Source organism: Cinclus cinclus, chromosome 2 (genome assembly GCF_963662255.1).
Source record: "Cinclus cinclus chromosome 2, bCinCin1.1, whole genome shotgun sequence".
Classification (NCBI taxonomy): domain Eukaryota; kingdom Metazoa; phylum Chordata; class Aves; order Passeriformes; family Cinclidae; genus Cinclus; species Cinclus cinclus.
In genome coordinates, this window is record NC_085047.1 from 58,107,167 (window position 1) to 58,122,906 (window position 15,740).

The following is a 15,740-nucleotide window of genomic DNA, read 5'->3' on the forward strand; positions in this document are numbered from 1 at the left end:
CAGGGCATTGAGAGGCTTTTTTTCCTCATCAATCTTTTAACCAATCTACCACCTATTAAGTTCAAATAAGCCTCAGCTGTCATTGGGGTTTGCAGGTCTCAGCATCCTTCACAGGTGTTGTTAACTGTCACAGCCATTCCTTTCTGTCACACACAAACATTCTGAAATGTCAGAAGCCACAGACACAGATGCTGGTGGCTGAAAATTGCTGAATCTGGTGCTGTATAGGTGTCATGGCCATTATAACAATGATGTACCTTTAAATATACAGGTTCTAGTAGCAGTTTAGTGCTGAAATTAAGATCATTGTTGAATAGATGGAGCATGTTATGGCTATATTTATTAATATAGCCTGAGTGCAGAGGAGATTTGTAGCCTTTTTTTATTCCATCTAACTCTTGCTCACCAGACATCTATTCAGCATACAACCCAACCAATGTACTTATGCACAACTATAAACTGATGCTTCTCCAAAGCAGCATTAAAGAAGAATAAATATAAGATATTTTAAAAAATATCACTTTTGCTTGCATTTTACCTGGTAAGTAAACAGACCAGAATAATTCCATTGGAATTTTTTTTAATTGCTGCTCTTGCTGTATGAATTCTAATTAGATTTTTTTTTTCCTGCAAAAGTGTCACTGAAGTAGTAATGGCAGCACTGATAACCTTGTAGGGAATGGATACAAGTTAAGTGTGAGAGACTGTACCCAAGATCCAGATGTTCACTTCCATGCCTGTTCTTTCTCTCACCTAGCAGCTGATACTTGAAAACTGATCAAGAAATATGTGATCTCCCAAGAGAGAGACAAATGTTCCCATATGTGTTGTCTTAGTTCTCTTGTGCTTTTCAGGACTCTTTACAGTCCAATCCATGTTTAAACTTCCAGAAAACACTTACTCTTTTGATTATATCAAAAAAAAAAAAAAAAAAAAAGAGAGAGAGAGAGAAAAGGAGCATCTGGCAATTAAGTGCTATTTATTTGCCATATCTCAGACAAGCCAAATGGGTTCTCTTCTCTGTTTAACAACCTTTCTTTATTGAAAGTCGTGTTTGATTTCCCACTTCTGCAACCACCACTTCAGTAATATTAGGGGAGTGCAAATAAGGGCCCATAAATACTTTAGGAACCATATTCCTGACAGCTGTTCTAGTGGTAAGATGGAGGAGAGTAGCATCTTTTTTCCTGCTAGTGCTGGTAAAGCTAGACTGAGATTGGCAGCAAGAATAAACCCTTCATAGAGAAATAATTGGGTGCACACATTATATTTACAATATGAAATAAATGAACTAACATCTTCATTAACATGCCTGTGTAGTCTAGTGGTGGTAAAGGACAAATCTTGTAAGTTTTACAGCCCACTGATCTTACATGAATTTTTTAAAAGATCCTAAATACTAGCATTGGCTTGCTGATTAGAATTTCCAAATGTGTTTGATGTTATCAGTGCTAAGAACTCTGTTTCCATTACTAGGAATTGTGTTTCAGTGGAAATTACACTGGGTAAATTGATTCTCTTCTATAATATTGTTCTTCTAATTAAATTTTTATTCCCCATCAAAATAAATAAATTATTTTTTCTTGAATAGGAAATCCAAATTTAAAATACCTGTTTTGGTTTGTTGAGAAAAGGCATGCTGTCTCTTGCTCATTTTCAGTGCCCATGAGAAAAGAGATGGCATCATACTGCTCAAGTGGCATTAACTGGTGAGGAGTCATCCACAATGGACTGTACAGGTGAAAGGCTGGAGAAGATGATCTTGTCTTCCTTTGACTGTGCATCATGCTAGCTGCCAACTTGTTGCCTTGTAGGACAGATATGAGGGCAGAGGGAACATGACACTCATTTGGGATTAGCCTGCTTTCTTTGATCAGGATCAGGATCTACTCACCTGCTGTCAGTAAGGGTCATGGCTATGGCTGTGTGATATTCTAATCATCTCATTTAGCAGAAAAAGGATGGAGCTTTATTGATGAGGTACAATGGGCCTTTGTCAGGCTTCTCTCCTTCACAGACCACCACCAAAATAAAGGACCTTGTGTAATTTGCTGTGAAACCCAGACCACAGAGTGGGATCCCTGATGCTATAGAGCTAAGTGTCTTATTAGTAAATTTAAATTCTGAGATGAAGGATTGATTCTGTAAAGTTCTTAGGGACTTGGTCTTTTCTTCTTTTGCTACAAAAGTCCATAGCTGACTGAGGACAACTTGTCTTACTTGACAAGTGAGAGGTATACTTGAAAATTACTTGGCAGAGGAAAGCCACTGACTATCTCTTAAACCATTAATTGCACCACCCATGTTCTCCTTTCCTCTGCTCCCCAGCTCTTAACGCTGCCTCTTGTAGCTGGTGTGGCTAAATTGCTAAGCCTCACAGAAACAAAAGAAATTGAGAGCTAATTCTGTGGTATCTATCAGCTGTTCTCTAGAATCCTAGAAAAACTCAAGTCAGAAGGTACATCTGAAGGTCATGTACATCTCTGCTCAAATCAGGGGCATCTCTGGAGTCATATCAGTTTTGCTCAGGACCTTGTCCAGCTATGATCTCAGTACCCCAAATATGGAGAATCAACAGCTTCTCTGAGCCCTTGCTCAAGAGGCTGGACACCCTCACTGTGGAATATTTTCCTGCTGTGTAATAAAAATGTTTCTTGCTGTCTATTTGTCCTCAACCCTTATGCAAGAAAAGCCTGACTCCACCTCCTCTGTAACCTCCCTCTAGGTAATTTCAGTGTGTCTGTGTCCATCTGTCTGTTTTCTCTTTTGGCTTATTTCTTAGGATACAGGCCTGCCTGCAGCTACTCTGAGCACTGTAGAGCTGTAGGACCTCTGGAGTCTTGGAATAGATAATATAATAATAATAATAATAATAATAATAATAATAATAATAATAATAATAGCAGAGGAAGGGAAGCATGGCAGACACCTCCCTAAGGAAGCAGCTGGACAGATTAATTCTTTAGTCCCACCACATGCATTCCCCCATCAGTTGTGTGTCCAGCTCCCTGGCCCCTTCTGAGGTGGTTAACCTGTGGAGCAAACATGTTCAGCATGATCTTTGCCTTTGGCCAGAGAGCCAAGAAAACTCACTTTGCAGGTGAATGCCTGTCAAGCAGGAGCTAGGCTCTTCATCCACATGTAGCTCTTCACCAGCCCTGTTTCATCATTGCAAACCCCATGATCCACCCAAATAATGCCATCCATAGTGCCAGGGACACAGCCAGTCCCTGAGAGGTGGCAGCAATGAGAAACATTGCACTATTACACTGTGTTTCTTTTTAATCCCTTAAAAAGCCCAAACCCACAGCCATACTCTTTGTTTTAATAATGCCTTGCTGCAACATGGCTAACTTCCTTGAGGGCTCATTTCTAAAGCTTCTTTGACTTGTCTTTCACATACTCCTGTTTCCTTGGTGATTTGTCAGGCCTCATCAACATCTTGTTACTAATGCATATTTGCTCAGCTGGGAAGTCACTTTCTCATTATTCAAGCCTGCCATGTGCTGGCCATTTGTGATATGAAATCTTGTCTGTCTTGCAAAAAGAGAAAGACACTCTTCCAGACAGTCCATGGGAGTACTGGGAAGAGGGATTTGTATTTTTATTTTGAAAATGGTTGATTTCATTTCAATTCATTTTTTCTTTTCCTCCTACCTAAGGAAGATTCCAAAAGGAAATGTTTACCATCCTTCCTCCATATATTTGTGAACAGTTTCTAAGAATTTCAAAACATTCGTTTCCTTGTGATTTTTGTCATTTTCCTTTTGGCAAACTCTTAACTACTTTTTCCTTATATAAAATTAAGTTAGAAAAGATGGAACAAGGTTTTACTTGGGGAAAGAGAAAAAATATAATAAAATGTCAGAAATTGCTATCATAAGTGAGTGTTTTAATTTCTAGGTGAACTCTGCAGTCATTTGAATGTCTGTGGTTTCATATTTCTCATATCTCTGATTCTTGTGTAGTTTCAGGAAAAGGACTTCACTTTCACACAAATGAGTTCTGCTTCCCAAGGTTACTGTTTTACTTGCATAACTTGGTTTCTTTTGGACTGAAAAAGTAGCATTGGTTGGGATACAGCCTGCGTATTAGAGACACATAAGTTCCACCTTCTTTTTAGGCACTTAATGAACTCATTTTTCTTGTATAGGGATATATTTCCTATAGGTAGTAAGTGGAGAGTAATATGAGTATGTTTCTCCTACACATTATATGTGCAGGAGAGCCCAGTTAGCCTGAGTTCACTGGGTGTTGAAGATGACCAACTGAGTTGGCTCAGTTAAGCTATGTAAGAACATCCCTGTTTGACTGATCCACTAATTTCAGAGACCTTTAACGGAGATGATTTCTGGACATTCTTCAGATACTCCATAAATGAGAGAGTCTGTGCCTCCTTCCTGTGTCTGATCAGGCAGGGTCTGCTGAAACTGCCTGCACAACCTGTGATCGACCTCAGTGCTCCCACCCCTCCCACCACCTCTGAGAGCACTCCAAGGTGCTCTTTCATCTGCTCCTCCTTACTTGCCCTTTCTTTAAGATCTTTGTAACCTTTTCGTATTTCATTTCAAGCAGCTGTAGAGAAAATCATAGGCAAAATAGCAGGGGCAGGACCATTCAGCAGTATAACTGTTAAACTTGTGGCAAACGCTGGTTTTCCTTTTCCATTATCCTGTCAGCCTCACAACATCCTAAGTACAGCCTCAGGCCCTGCGGTCACTTCTGATCTGCCTTGCCTCCCTTCTCTTTGCATGCAACGTTGTTGGTTTCATGCTGGAAATCATTATTTCCTTATGGGTTCCTTGTCTGTCCAGCTAGGCTTGGGATGTGACCACACTTCTAGGTATGTCCATATTTTATATTCAAATCCACACTACCTTTTGGGGAGCAATGAAGAACTGTGGGCAGGGAGGAGGAGAGGTAATAGAAGGAGTATTTCATGGCTGCACAGTGCTACACAGCAGCAAGCTATTACTTTCCCTTTAGGACTTCTCATATATTCCAAGGCAGTGTGTGCTGCTCTGTTGTTAGCATTCTTGGCCACACTGGCACTGCATTGTACACAGCCTGAGTAATTCAGCTGGCTTCAATAATGCCATCTATATTTAATGTTTCAGAAGCTGTGAAGATTGGTTTAAGATGGTAATTTTCTGTCTGTGTTTTTGAGATCTATGCGATATGGGTGGGACTGAACTGTCTCTGGCAGGGATTCAGCATTGGAGTGGGAATGTGTGAAAAAAAAGAATCAAAATAAAACACACACCCTCTTTCGCCCCACATAATGAAATTAGCTGCCCGCTTATTATGTACAGGGAGGATTTGATCCTCCTGAATGAAAGAAGCTTAACATAGAATAGTGATATCTACCATATCAGACCATTTCTAGAGTTGCAACTGGAAGCAATGTCTTGCCTTTGTTTGGGGGATCTAAAATGCATTGATTGATCTCTGGACAGGCAACCAGGAGATTAATTCTTTCTGGCTTTCCCATCTCCTCTCTGGAAATACCAGTAAGAGGATATTAGTAATGTCTGCCAGTCTGATCTGGTCCTACTACACAGCTCCATCTCCTAGGGTCAAGCTGGCAGCTGTGGTGACAAACCCTTTTGGTTGCATGTAGACCAGCTGAGCTTCCAGGCTGCTATTGGTGGAGCTCTGCAGGTGTCTCTCTTCAGGATCATCAGAGCTGTGATGAGCTCTGTGATGTGCTTTTCTGCTTCCTGACACTTGCATTTTGGTTCAGGGAGATGCTTGCGTAACATGCAGGGCACCCTGACAGACACAAAGAATTGCACATTGAGGACATGGTATAAAACAGAAATAGGAGAAGGGTATTTCCTGGCTGTATAGATATGAAATCAGTTCATTGCCTGATAAAACTGGGGAACTTCTGTCTGAATTCTGTGTCACAAAGCTGGGAACATCAAAGTTTAAAGGGAATGGCTGGAGATGTGAGACAAGATCGAAAGAAAAGATGTTTGTATTGCTGTGGTGACCATCAGTGTAATATGTCTGTTTCCTACACAGGGAAACTCTGGCAGAAAGGCTGTGTGAGATGGCAAAGTAAGTGAAACAGTATCAGACAGCATCATCATTGAAACCAAGAATATTTTTTTATTTTGATTGACTCTGGTATATAGTTGCAAGAAATTTGAAGGGCAGAAGAAATATCTATAGGATCAATTTTTAATAAGCAGATATATGTATGAAAAACAAAGTAATTCTGAATAATTAATACCTGCATCTTGGCATCATTCATTATAATCTTTATGGAAAACCTGTCTGTTTATAAGCAGGCGTGACAGCACTACCTGTTATGAAACTTGTCTCATTTCTGCCAGTGTAAGATCCTTTTCCCATTTGCTTCTAGCTTTGCCAAACATCACGTGTTTGTGCTGAAATTTTAAGGTTGTTCATCTGTCTTAGACTGATATTTTTTCAGTCACATTTATTCCTTCATTTTCCAAAATGAGACTAAAAGAGAAAAATATGCTGTTTGGCAGGTATAATTCCTTGTTACAACTTCTTGGTGGCAGCATCAATCGCTCAGGAAAAAGAAATATCCAAACCAGACCCATGCAAAATTAGCAAGTTCTGCAGGTTTTAGATATAAATATGAGGGACAGGAAAAGAAGGTTAAACCCCCAAGGGATGGCTCCAAATTTTAAATGATTTTGACATCTCTGGAGATTGAATGCGAAGGTCCCAGTCCCTGTGAATGAAAAAACTTATGTATGACTGGGCATAGGATATCTTAGTTACAGTTACTCTGCTTTCCACCCCTGTGAAAATAGCACACATTTACTGTTTTTGGAGCCTATGCACACACAGTATACCTTCAATAGTTGACAGTTTAACCACTAAGACTGCTAGAAGGTCTTATATCAAGGACTTTGTAGCTCATAGTCCAATAGGAATGCACACTCTTTTACCCCAGGGAAATTGAGAATGTTGGATATTTTCCTGGGATTCCTGTTCCTTGCTGGTCCAGAGCCAAGTACAAAGATGCAGAGCATCACATCTCCCTCTCTCTCTCATGCTCTCAGTGTTTTCCACACCAATTCCTCCCATGTTCAGACAGTTTTGGAAAAATTGCCTTAAACACAAAACAGGAAAAGTCAGGGTCAAAAGAAGAGATGTATAATTAGACCAAATCACAGTGGGAGATCACAGTGGGAGATGTGAAAATAAAACAGTGGAAGTTTGTGAGCTGATCTGCAATAAGTAAAACCTGGAAGAACCATGGGGAGGGTGTGGGTGGGATAGAGAAGGAGATTTAACTTCGGTTGTGTAAACAAGTTCAACCCAAGAGTCAATCTTGGTTTCCTCTTTGTGGCAGTCGTTCGGTAGTGAGAGGTTATTCAGGGGCAAGATGAACTGAAAACTCCCTTGGGATCCTCCAGATATGAGTTTATGTTGTTCAAAAAGATGGCCATAGGGTTTCTCCCAGAAGCTGGAGTAAAATTCTCTCAACCAGGACGAAGGTGGAGTCTGGCCACTCTGGTGGGACATAACTACTCAGAGAAGACTCTGAAATGGAGTCAAAAACTCCTTTCTCATAATATGTTTGGGTGTGTGAGGTCAAACAGGTTGCAGCTGTGAAGGAGAGGACATCTCACTGGCTGCTATTAGGTGACAGTCTGCTTATCACACCTCAGGTGTTTCAGATAGTGGCCATTGAGAGGGCTTATGGCATCTTTCTGGTATCTTGTGTTTTCTGCTTCTCTTCTGAGGACTGGAGTCCATTCTTTCTAAATTTCATACATCAGCTAGAGCTATCCTAGGTGAACCTTAAAGGTATGTTATAATATGGGTTTACATGGGGTGACTAGATGGTCCCTTCTGCATGTGAACCTGCATGGGTATCAGTGTGTGATCGATGGCAATGTACACAAATCCAGTGTATTTTCTGAAAATGTGTGAGTTAGTATCCAGCAGGCAAGGTGAATATGTCCCTGTTCAAGAAATGCTAAAACAGAGTTTCCCACACAAAAGTTGGTTGGGTATGAGCCTCAGTGGAAGAGACCTATTTATTTCATGGAAAAATCTTGAGATTCAAAATGATCTTGTGCTGTGGTAGAGTGAAATCACATACCAGAATGTCTCTTGAAGGCTCCCAGGGAACAGTCCAGGCGGCATGATCCATCAGAAAGCTAACCAACTCAGCTGGACTGTAGAGTGTGTGAGATATAATCAGACATATACCCACGTGTATTTTTACTTCAGTGGCTGAATTAATCCATCAAACTGATGTTTATTTACAACAGAAATACACTACCAATAACTCCACCAGTCCCTGAAATGTCATCTGTTTCCAAGTCACTCTGAAAACAGTGCTGACACCACGTCCTTCGATGCCTGGGACTTCCAGTGCTGTGGAAGAGGGCCAAGACTTTTTCTAGGTCTGCTGTCTCTAACTTCTCAAGAGCCTGAACACCTGAAACATCAGTTTGAGTCAGCCACCAGCCCTAAGCACAACCATAAACCAAGCTTTATATGTAGGTACATGGTTAAATCAGTAACGCGTGTTCGTAAAGCAATTAGTAGTTCAATTAGTCCTTTAAATGGAGTGTGCTTGTGAGCATTATGTTACCCCAGAAAATCATAGTTTCCTTTCTTATTCACAAAGAGAAAACACATAAACTCTTTTCTTAACCTGTTTGTCTGCTCTTGCTCTTCATCAGTGTATAACATTCTTCACATTAATACAAAAACATGTAACTATTTCAGAATTAATTAAATCTGCTGACCTGCTCTTGACAGACACAATAAATCTATGCAGAATCTAAAGCTAGAGAAGATCAGGGGACGTGGGCTTTCAAATATGCTTCTTCATCCCAGAATTCTCTTCATAAAAATAGATTTTGGTCATAGCTCTTTTTTTTTGACAGTAGATCAGCAGTCTTCCTGGCTGATATATTGATTATAGGGCATCAGTCTTCCTGATCTAATAAAATATCGCAGCACAAGGAAAAAAAAAACAAAACTGAAAGCTTTTGTCTTCTTGGCAAGTCAGTCTGAAAGCTTTCCAGAGTATTGCTTTGCATAGAATGAAAATGGCTGTGGGCCAATGACTAATTATGTTAAAGGGCTGTGCTTTTAAATTATTTATGTACCACAGTGTTTACCCCAGTATTATTAAAACCACGACATATACGTCTACGATTAAGATTTTGGTTTAGATGAATGTGACAGTCACTCTGTGGATGACATACTATACCAGGAGTTTTTACTTTAATGTAACAAATAGCTTAATGCACATTAACAGATGCATTACTTGTGGTGCACTGCTGCAGAAGGAGATGCAGATGAAAATAATTTACCTCTGGTCCATTTAGACACAGCAGATTATGCAACAGTAATAAATGTAGGAGCAGACTGCAAAACATTGTTTGAAATGAGGATTTGTCAAACTGAGGATTTTAAACTGCTTTGGATCCAGACGAGGCTAACCAGAAACTTCTTTTGTTTGTGCAGCAATTGCTGAGCATACAGGAAGAATTAAATAACAAAAAATCTGAACTGGAGCAAGCAAAGGAAGAGCAAACACATACACAAGCGATGCTTAAAGTCCTGCAGGAACAGGTGGGTGATTTTGTCAGGAGAAATGCTGGATTAGGCATGCTAAGGGGAAGGAAGATGAAACCATTACCTCTGAAAGTCTCATGGCTTCACCTCCAAAATCCATAAGGAGTCTGACCACAGAATGCTCACATGCTGTGAGCAAGACCTAACCTCATGTGGCCTGTCTGTCTGCTCTGATTAGGCTAACAGAAAACAGAGTGGAAAGGGAGCCTTACTTTACACTATCCAATAGTGGGTTTTGTGTCTTGAGCAGTATTTCCTCTTATGTATTCTACATGCATATCATTGATAAGTGTTTTTGCTCTAAATTAAAAAAAACTGTTGGAGGAGTTAACTATACCTGAGCCAAAACAATTCTTCCTTTTAAGATTAGTATTGAAGAAACCCCACATTTTGCATCTCCTGTTTAATTCACACAAGTATGAGTATATAAAAAACTTGCAGTGGCATTATTATAATGGCATTTGAAAAGTAGTTATCATTGCACTTACTTAAGCAGTGAGAATCAAATCTCTGTAAATCTGATTCTCCCACCTTCTTTGATACTAAAGTGTACTATGACACAGAGAAGTATATTTGATAGTATTGTTTTATAAGGCTTGTAAGATGGATAGCTACACAGCAAAAAGCAGGTCTAGCCCTAAATCTATAAATCTAGAGAAGAAATTGTGCACTGTGTGCAAGCACAGTGTGCACAAATATGTGTTTTCTGTATAGACCATGTGGCATGGACACACTGAAATTGAAAATCCTCCCTTGTGCTGCACAGGCACAGTCTCTGCTTTGAGATCTTATTTTAACCCTTTCAATATAAGCTTTCAGCTAAAATATTTGATGGCTTGGTTAAGTATTTGCAGATTAAGGCTTGTGGGATCTGAATTTCTTAGGTGGCAGAAATTCAAAATGCTGATGATTGCTATGTTCAATATTTTTCATCATGTATGTCTGAGTACATCTGCAGACAAATGAATACATTTAATGTACACATTAGGAAAAGTAAATTAAGTTTCAGATTTTTTAAATGTTCATTATGAAAGCTGGGTCATTGTTACACATTTAACATATATCTTTGTACATATCTGATGACGAATATATTCTACAAAGCAGTAATTTAGATTCTGGAAGCTTTTATGTTCAGATGCATGTTCTTAGCACTTATGGGCACAGAGAAAACCTAAATGACAGCTGAGGCAAGACTGTAATGCAGAAAATGCCATGAGGAAGAACAGAATTGGTAATGACAGAATCTTTATAAACATAGATTCCACCAGATCTCTTGAGTTAATTGCATTTCATTTCCATTTGCACATGGCTTTTAAGGTATAGTATTGTAAAGTGCTTTATGAAAAAAAAAGAACATCCATGAAGTTATTTTACATCTTTATAGCAATTATATGCTGCAAAAACATATAGGAAGTTCTTGTAATGTGAGGCCCAGTAGGGACCACCAGGGCAGCCTTCTGAATCTCTGCAGACTCTTGCTAATTGTGAATCAAATGTGCACTCATGCTAGGCAGACAGGCGAAACAGTAGCTGGAAGAAAGGCAGGATGGATCTGCATTTCTCTTGAGAATTAGCTCTGAAACACGCCTAAGGCCAAGACTGTAAGTAGCCAGAATTCCTGAAGAGTGCTAGGCAGCCAGTGTGCTCCTCCAAGAACCTTGAATGAGTTCCAAAAGTTTCCAGAACAGCAGAAGCCCTAGCAGTAATGACCCCCACTTGCCAAGACTTGCAGCTTTCCTTTATGAGCACCACAGCTTATCTGTGTGTTTTATCCACAATTGGTATTGAAAATCATCCAGCCGAGCCAAGTAAATAGAGCATTTCTTTCAGAAATAAATAGCACAGGACTCCTGCCTTGACTTCATGGCTTGGTTTTGTGATAGGTTTGCTGAAAACTGCCTTTTCATCCCAATTTGGCAAAGGGATTCTGCCCTGCCTCACTCAGGGCGTATTTGCATGGGGAGGTGCAGCTCTCCATGCACCCACCCAGCCACATCCAGGCTGGGATGTCCTGCTGGGAGAAGTCCCACTTGCTGGTGCACCACATTGCATTGCTGCAGTCAAAGGCTTCTGAATCACACCCAGCATGTGGCCATCAGCTCCTGGGATTCACTCCTGCTGGTTTGAGTCTGGCCTACCCCACCACAGCATAAGATTTATCAGATACTTCTGATTCCTGATCCCTTCTCCTTCCAGGCAGGCCCCTGGTTGTTGCTGGCACTAGCTCTCTGTGTTGGCTCAGCACACTGCCCCACTGCTAATGTCACACTCACCCCTGATTTGCCCTGAGTCAGAGTAGAGGGCAAGACAAGTCTTGGTTTTTCAATATTGTACATTTTTCTGAGCTCCCTATTCCAGCATTTTTCTATTTAACATGTGAGAGAAGAATATAATTTAAATAATAATTTAGAAAAAGAAATTTTGGAACAAAAGGTACCTCATGCCTTCAACCTGTGGGAATGAAGGTGCACACTTTCTACCCTTGAGTCTTCCACCATTATCTCCACTCATTCACCTCCACCTCTTCCTGCAGAGGTCCTAGTCTTGGAATGGATGCAAGCATCTTCTTGCCTGAGCTCTGGCATTCTCTTCAGAGCATGGTGTGCAATAAAAGAGATGGAGAGGCTCAAGCATCCTCTCTGCAATATATTCACTGATGAAGCAGTGCCAGGGCTATAATGGAGGGAAGCCATGTCAGGGTGAAAGCCTGCAAGTGGCTGCAGGCTGAGCCCAGTCTCCTATCAAATCCACATGTGGCTGATGGGGATGTGGCATGTCACCAGAAGAGCACTTTGCCAGGGAGCCAGTGACCAAGGGGTGATGGCACTTTGTCAACCTGGAAAGGAAAAGGCAAAGCACAAGCAATAAACAGCATTCCTTGAGCACTCAGGACACTCTCATCAGCATGCAGAACAGATTTACAAAACTGAGCATGCTCTCCTGACCTCATATTCAGATGAGTAACTCAGCCAAACCCAACAGGACTGCTCATGTTGGGTGAATTTCTATCATGAAGAATTGGCAGAATCAGGAAACAGCTCTTTCAACATCTCGCATTGCAATGCATAAGTACCTAATTCTGGTGCATGACTCTTCAGAGTTTAACCTAAAAAACAAACGATTCTGTGAGTTTAAGTGTACAAACCTCCATGGCTTACAGGCTCAGGAGAGCTGCAGTGTCTCCTCTTTGCTCTGTTTGCTCAATCACAGGATGAATGACAGCATATTCCACTGTGGCTCAAGATGTGGGCTAGGACTTTCCTTAAATTTCCTGAGAGTGATCTTTACAATTCCCAATGTAATCCTGGATTTTCCCTTGAAAGCTAATTCAGGAGGGGGAAAAAAAATCCTGTTCAGGTCATATATTTGCAGTGTCTCCTAAGTTCTTCCTGCCACTAGTTAAATAAAAGAGCTATTCTTCACTTCCCCTCCTTTTCCATCATACCCAGGAGCCATGTCAGTTATTTAGGTGCGTTGTCAGGAAGACAATATGTAGTAGCACTTTGGCATCTTACCTCAAAATATATCATTCAAAAGTAATCATTGGTGAAACACTATTTAGCTAGTGGCAACTTGCAAATATTGTAAAGTTTAAATTAATAGCAACAACAATGGGAAATTAAATTGTTTATTATTCTTGATAGAGAAATCTGCGCACCTTTTATGCCTGGAAACTACTTTCTAATCTTATTATTTAAAAAATAATGACCCACTCCTATTGTTTTTCCTTTTTTTTTTTTTTTTTGCCAACCTATCAAGCCTTAAGTATGTTGGTTTCAAAATGGTTTGAGCAAAAACTCATTAGAATTATATGCTCCATCTGTTTTTCTCATTGGAAGCTTTATAAAATGTTCCTTCAAATAAATCAAAGATAACTGTGAGAAATACTGAAGTAATGTGCTTGTTTTGTTCTGTTTTGGTTTTTTTCACTCTTTGCAGTTAAAAAGCACCAAGGAATTAGCAGAAATCAATGGGCATGATGAATCTCAAGCAAATGTAGGTACATCTGTCTATGTATAGATTTAGTACATGTATGTGTATGGTCTCAAATTTACTATGTGTGTCTTACAGCTGATTGAATGGCTGAATGATTTGCACATCAGGTTTGAAGTGTCTGGGTTTTTTTCTTGAAGCCACAGGTTCAAATCCCAGCAAACTTCATTCGAGGTAGATAAATTGGGTTCCATGCAATTTACTTTGTAGGATTTATTTGGATGAGACTTTAACAACCAGTGTCCTACTTGCTCTATGTGGGTGTTAAAGATACCATGGAAACAACTACAAAAGAAATGTTTTTCCTTAGTGCCCTGTCCAGGATTAGTCAAGCTACAAAGTTATACCATTTGTCTCTGTGGCTGCCACCTTGCAGCTGGGCAAGCCTGGCCATATTTCAGTTCTGAGTGAAGTGGTTCATATATGTGTATAATTTTGAAACTGTTAATTTTCACAAGAGGACTAAATAAATTCATTGAATCATTATTTTGGTAAAAAACATTAAACGACTCTTAAGGTCCTGTTTTTTAAAACCTGCTGCCAAAAAAAAAAAAAAATTGCCTCTGTTATTCCCTTAATGATTGCTGTCCAAACAGCAATTTCCATTAGGGAAGAAGAGAAAAAAAAATAAAAAGGAAAGTTTCCTTCTATGTTTCTCATCTAAACTATGCAGTCTTGTGCTTTTTCATAAACATATGAATATTGAAACCAATTATATATGATATCTTCCTCCTGGCCAAGTGAACTAGCAACAGTTTAATCACTTATATATTAACATCTGTTTTAGTCCATGTGTTGTCTAATGGCTCAGTCAGGAAAACAGTTTTATTTTAAATCTGAATGGTTTAAATTTTGTGAACTGCTTTTCTGATAAGGAAATGTTGTCTTCGTTTTTTTAATCCTTTCCTAAATCTCATTCATTGTGATCCATTTCCGCAGTGAAGTCGATAGAGCCTCGTAGCTCTCAACATTTGGACAGGAGACATTCAATATTGTCTGATAGCTCCAACAAATCTGCAGCTGCAGACTGTCTGCACAGCATCCCATTGCCCCTTTGAAAGATTGTGTTCACAAACCAAAAATACATTAATCCAATGATGATCTTGAAATATTCACACATGCTAGCTAAAAACTATTGGTTGCTGTACAATAGCTGGTTGTAGGTTTCCCAAAGGAAATTCTAGAGGAATATCTAAATCTAAGTCTTATGAACTCTCTAAAACAACTTGCTTCCAGACCAAAAATGTAGATGAAACAATGTCTTGCAATATTGAAATGCTTTAAAGGGAAATTACCTGAAAGCTTCAAATTGTACCCTTTTGGCTCATATGTAACTGAATAAACAGAAGTACTTGAACATTTTATATTTATATAATATGAAGGTTGAAATAGCATTAAAAGGAAACATTTAAATTTTGTTAAGAGAGTGTTTTGGTGCATCATTCCCAGATACCTAAAACAAAATACTTCAGAATCTTTGGTTAATAGTACGTTTTTCAAAAGGTAGTATTCTGACCCAGTTTGTAAATGTACAAGTTCCTCAAATGCCTGGGTTTTCCATAGAACAGAAAGTCTATTTTCTGCTGTTTTTTTCCATGAGCTCTTCCCCAGCTGATCTCAAAGCAATATATGACTCTTAAGAAAAGAAGTCAATACCTAGATTAATGGCAAAGAGGGAAACCAGATAGTTACAATTATTGAGTCACAGTCACAGCCATGTATTCAACAATAATACCACCATGAAATCAGAGAAAGCACAGCAGTACAAATGGAAATAGAGAAATAGAGGGAAAGAACTGATGTTAAAACATTTGCTACAATAATGAACTTTGTAAAATGGAAGCTGAAGTGCCTTTTAAACAATTGTCATTTATATCAAATATGTAGCACTCAGGTGTTGTGCCTTGCAGGTTGTCTCCACATATATTCTCAGCAGACTCTGTGGGTTTTGCCCCTGGCCACTGTGCAAATCAGGGATGATCAAAGAGAAGAAGGCTTGGTGGCTTGTACGTGGTTCTTAGTGAACTGTGATGCATATAATTGGATTAGGATATATTTGTTACAGATGACAGGTTGCATTCAGCAAATGAAATACCTCTACATGCTGAGCAGTAGTGGGAGGTGTTGGGAAGGAAAAATGGCAACGTATGCCTGTACAC

The 15,740-nt window shown here is 39.5% G+C and overlaps 1 protein-coding gene across 1 annotated transcript in view; it reads left to right on the top strand.

Annotated features, from left to right (window-relative positions):
• The window catches only part of ENOX1 (ecto-NOX disulfide-thiol exchanger 1), a 127,533-nt gene that overhangs the window by 91,483 nt on the left and 20,310 nt on the right, over nucleotides 1-15,740 (top strand). Inside the window, exons 9-10 of the mRNA XM_062514773.1 lie at nucleotides 9,478-9,585; nucleotides 13,528-13,584. Of these exons, the coding sequence (XP_062370757.1) occupies nucleotides 9,478-9,585; nucleotides 13,528-13,584 (165 nt within the window). The remainder of the gene's footprint in view (nucleotides 1-9,477; nucleotides 9,586-13,527; nucleotides 13,585-15,740) is intronic.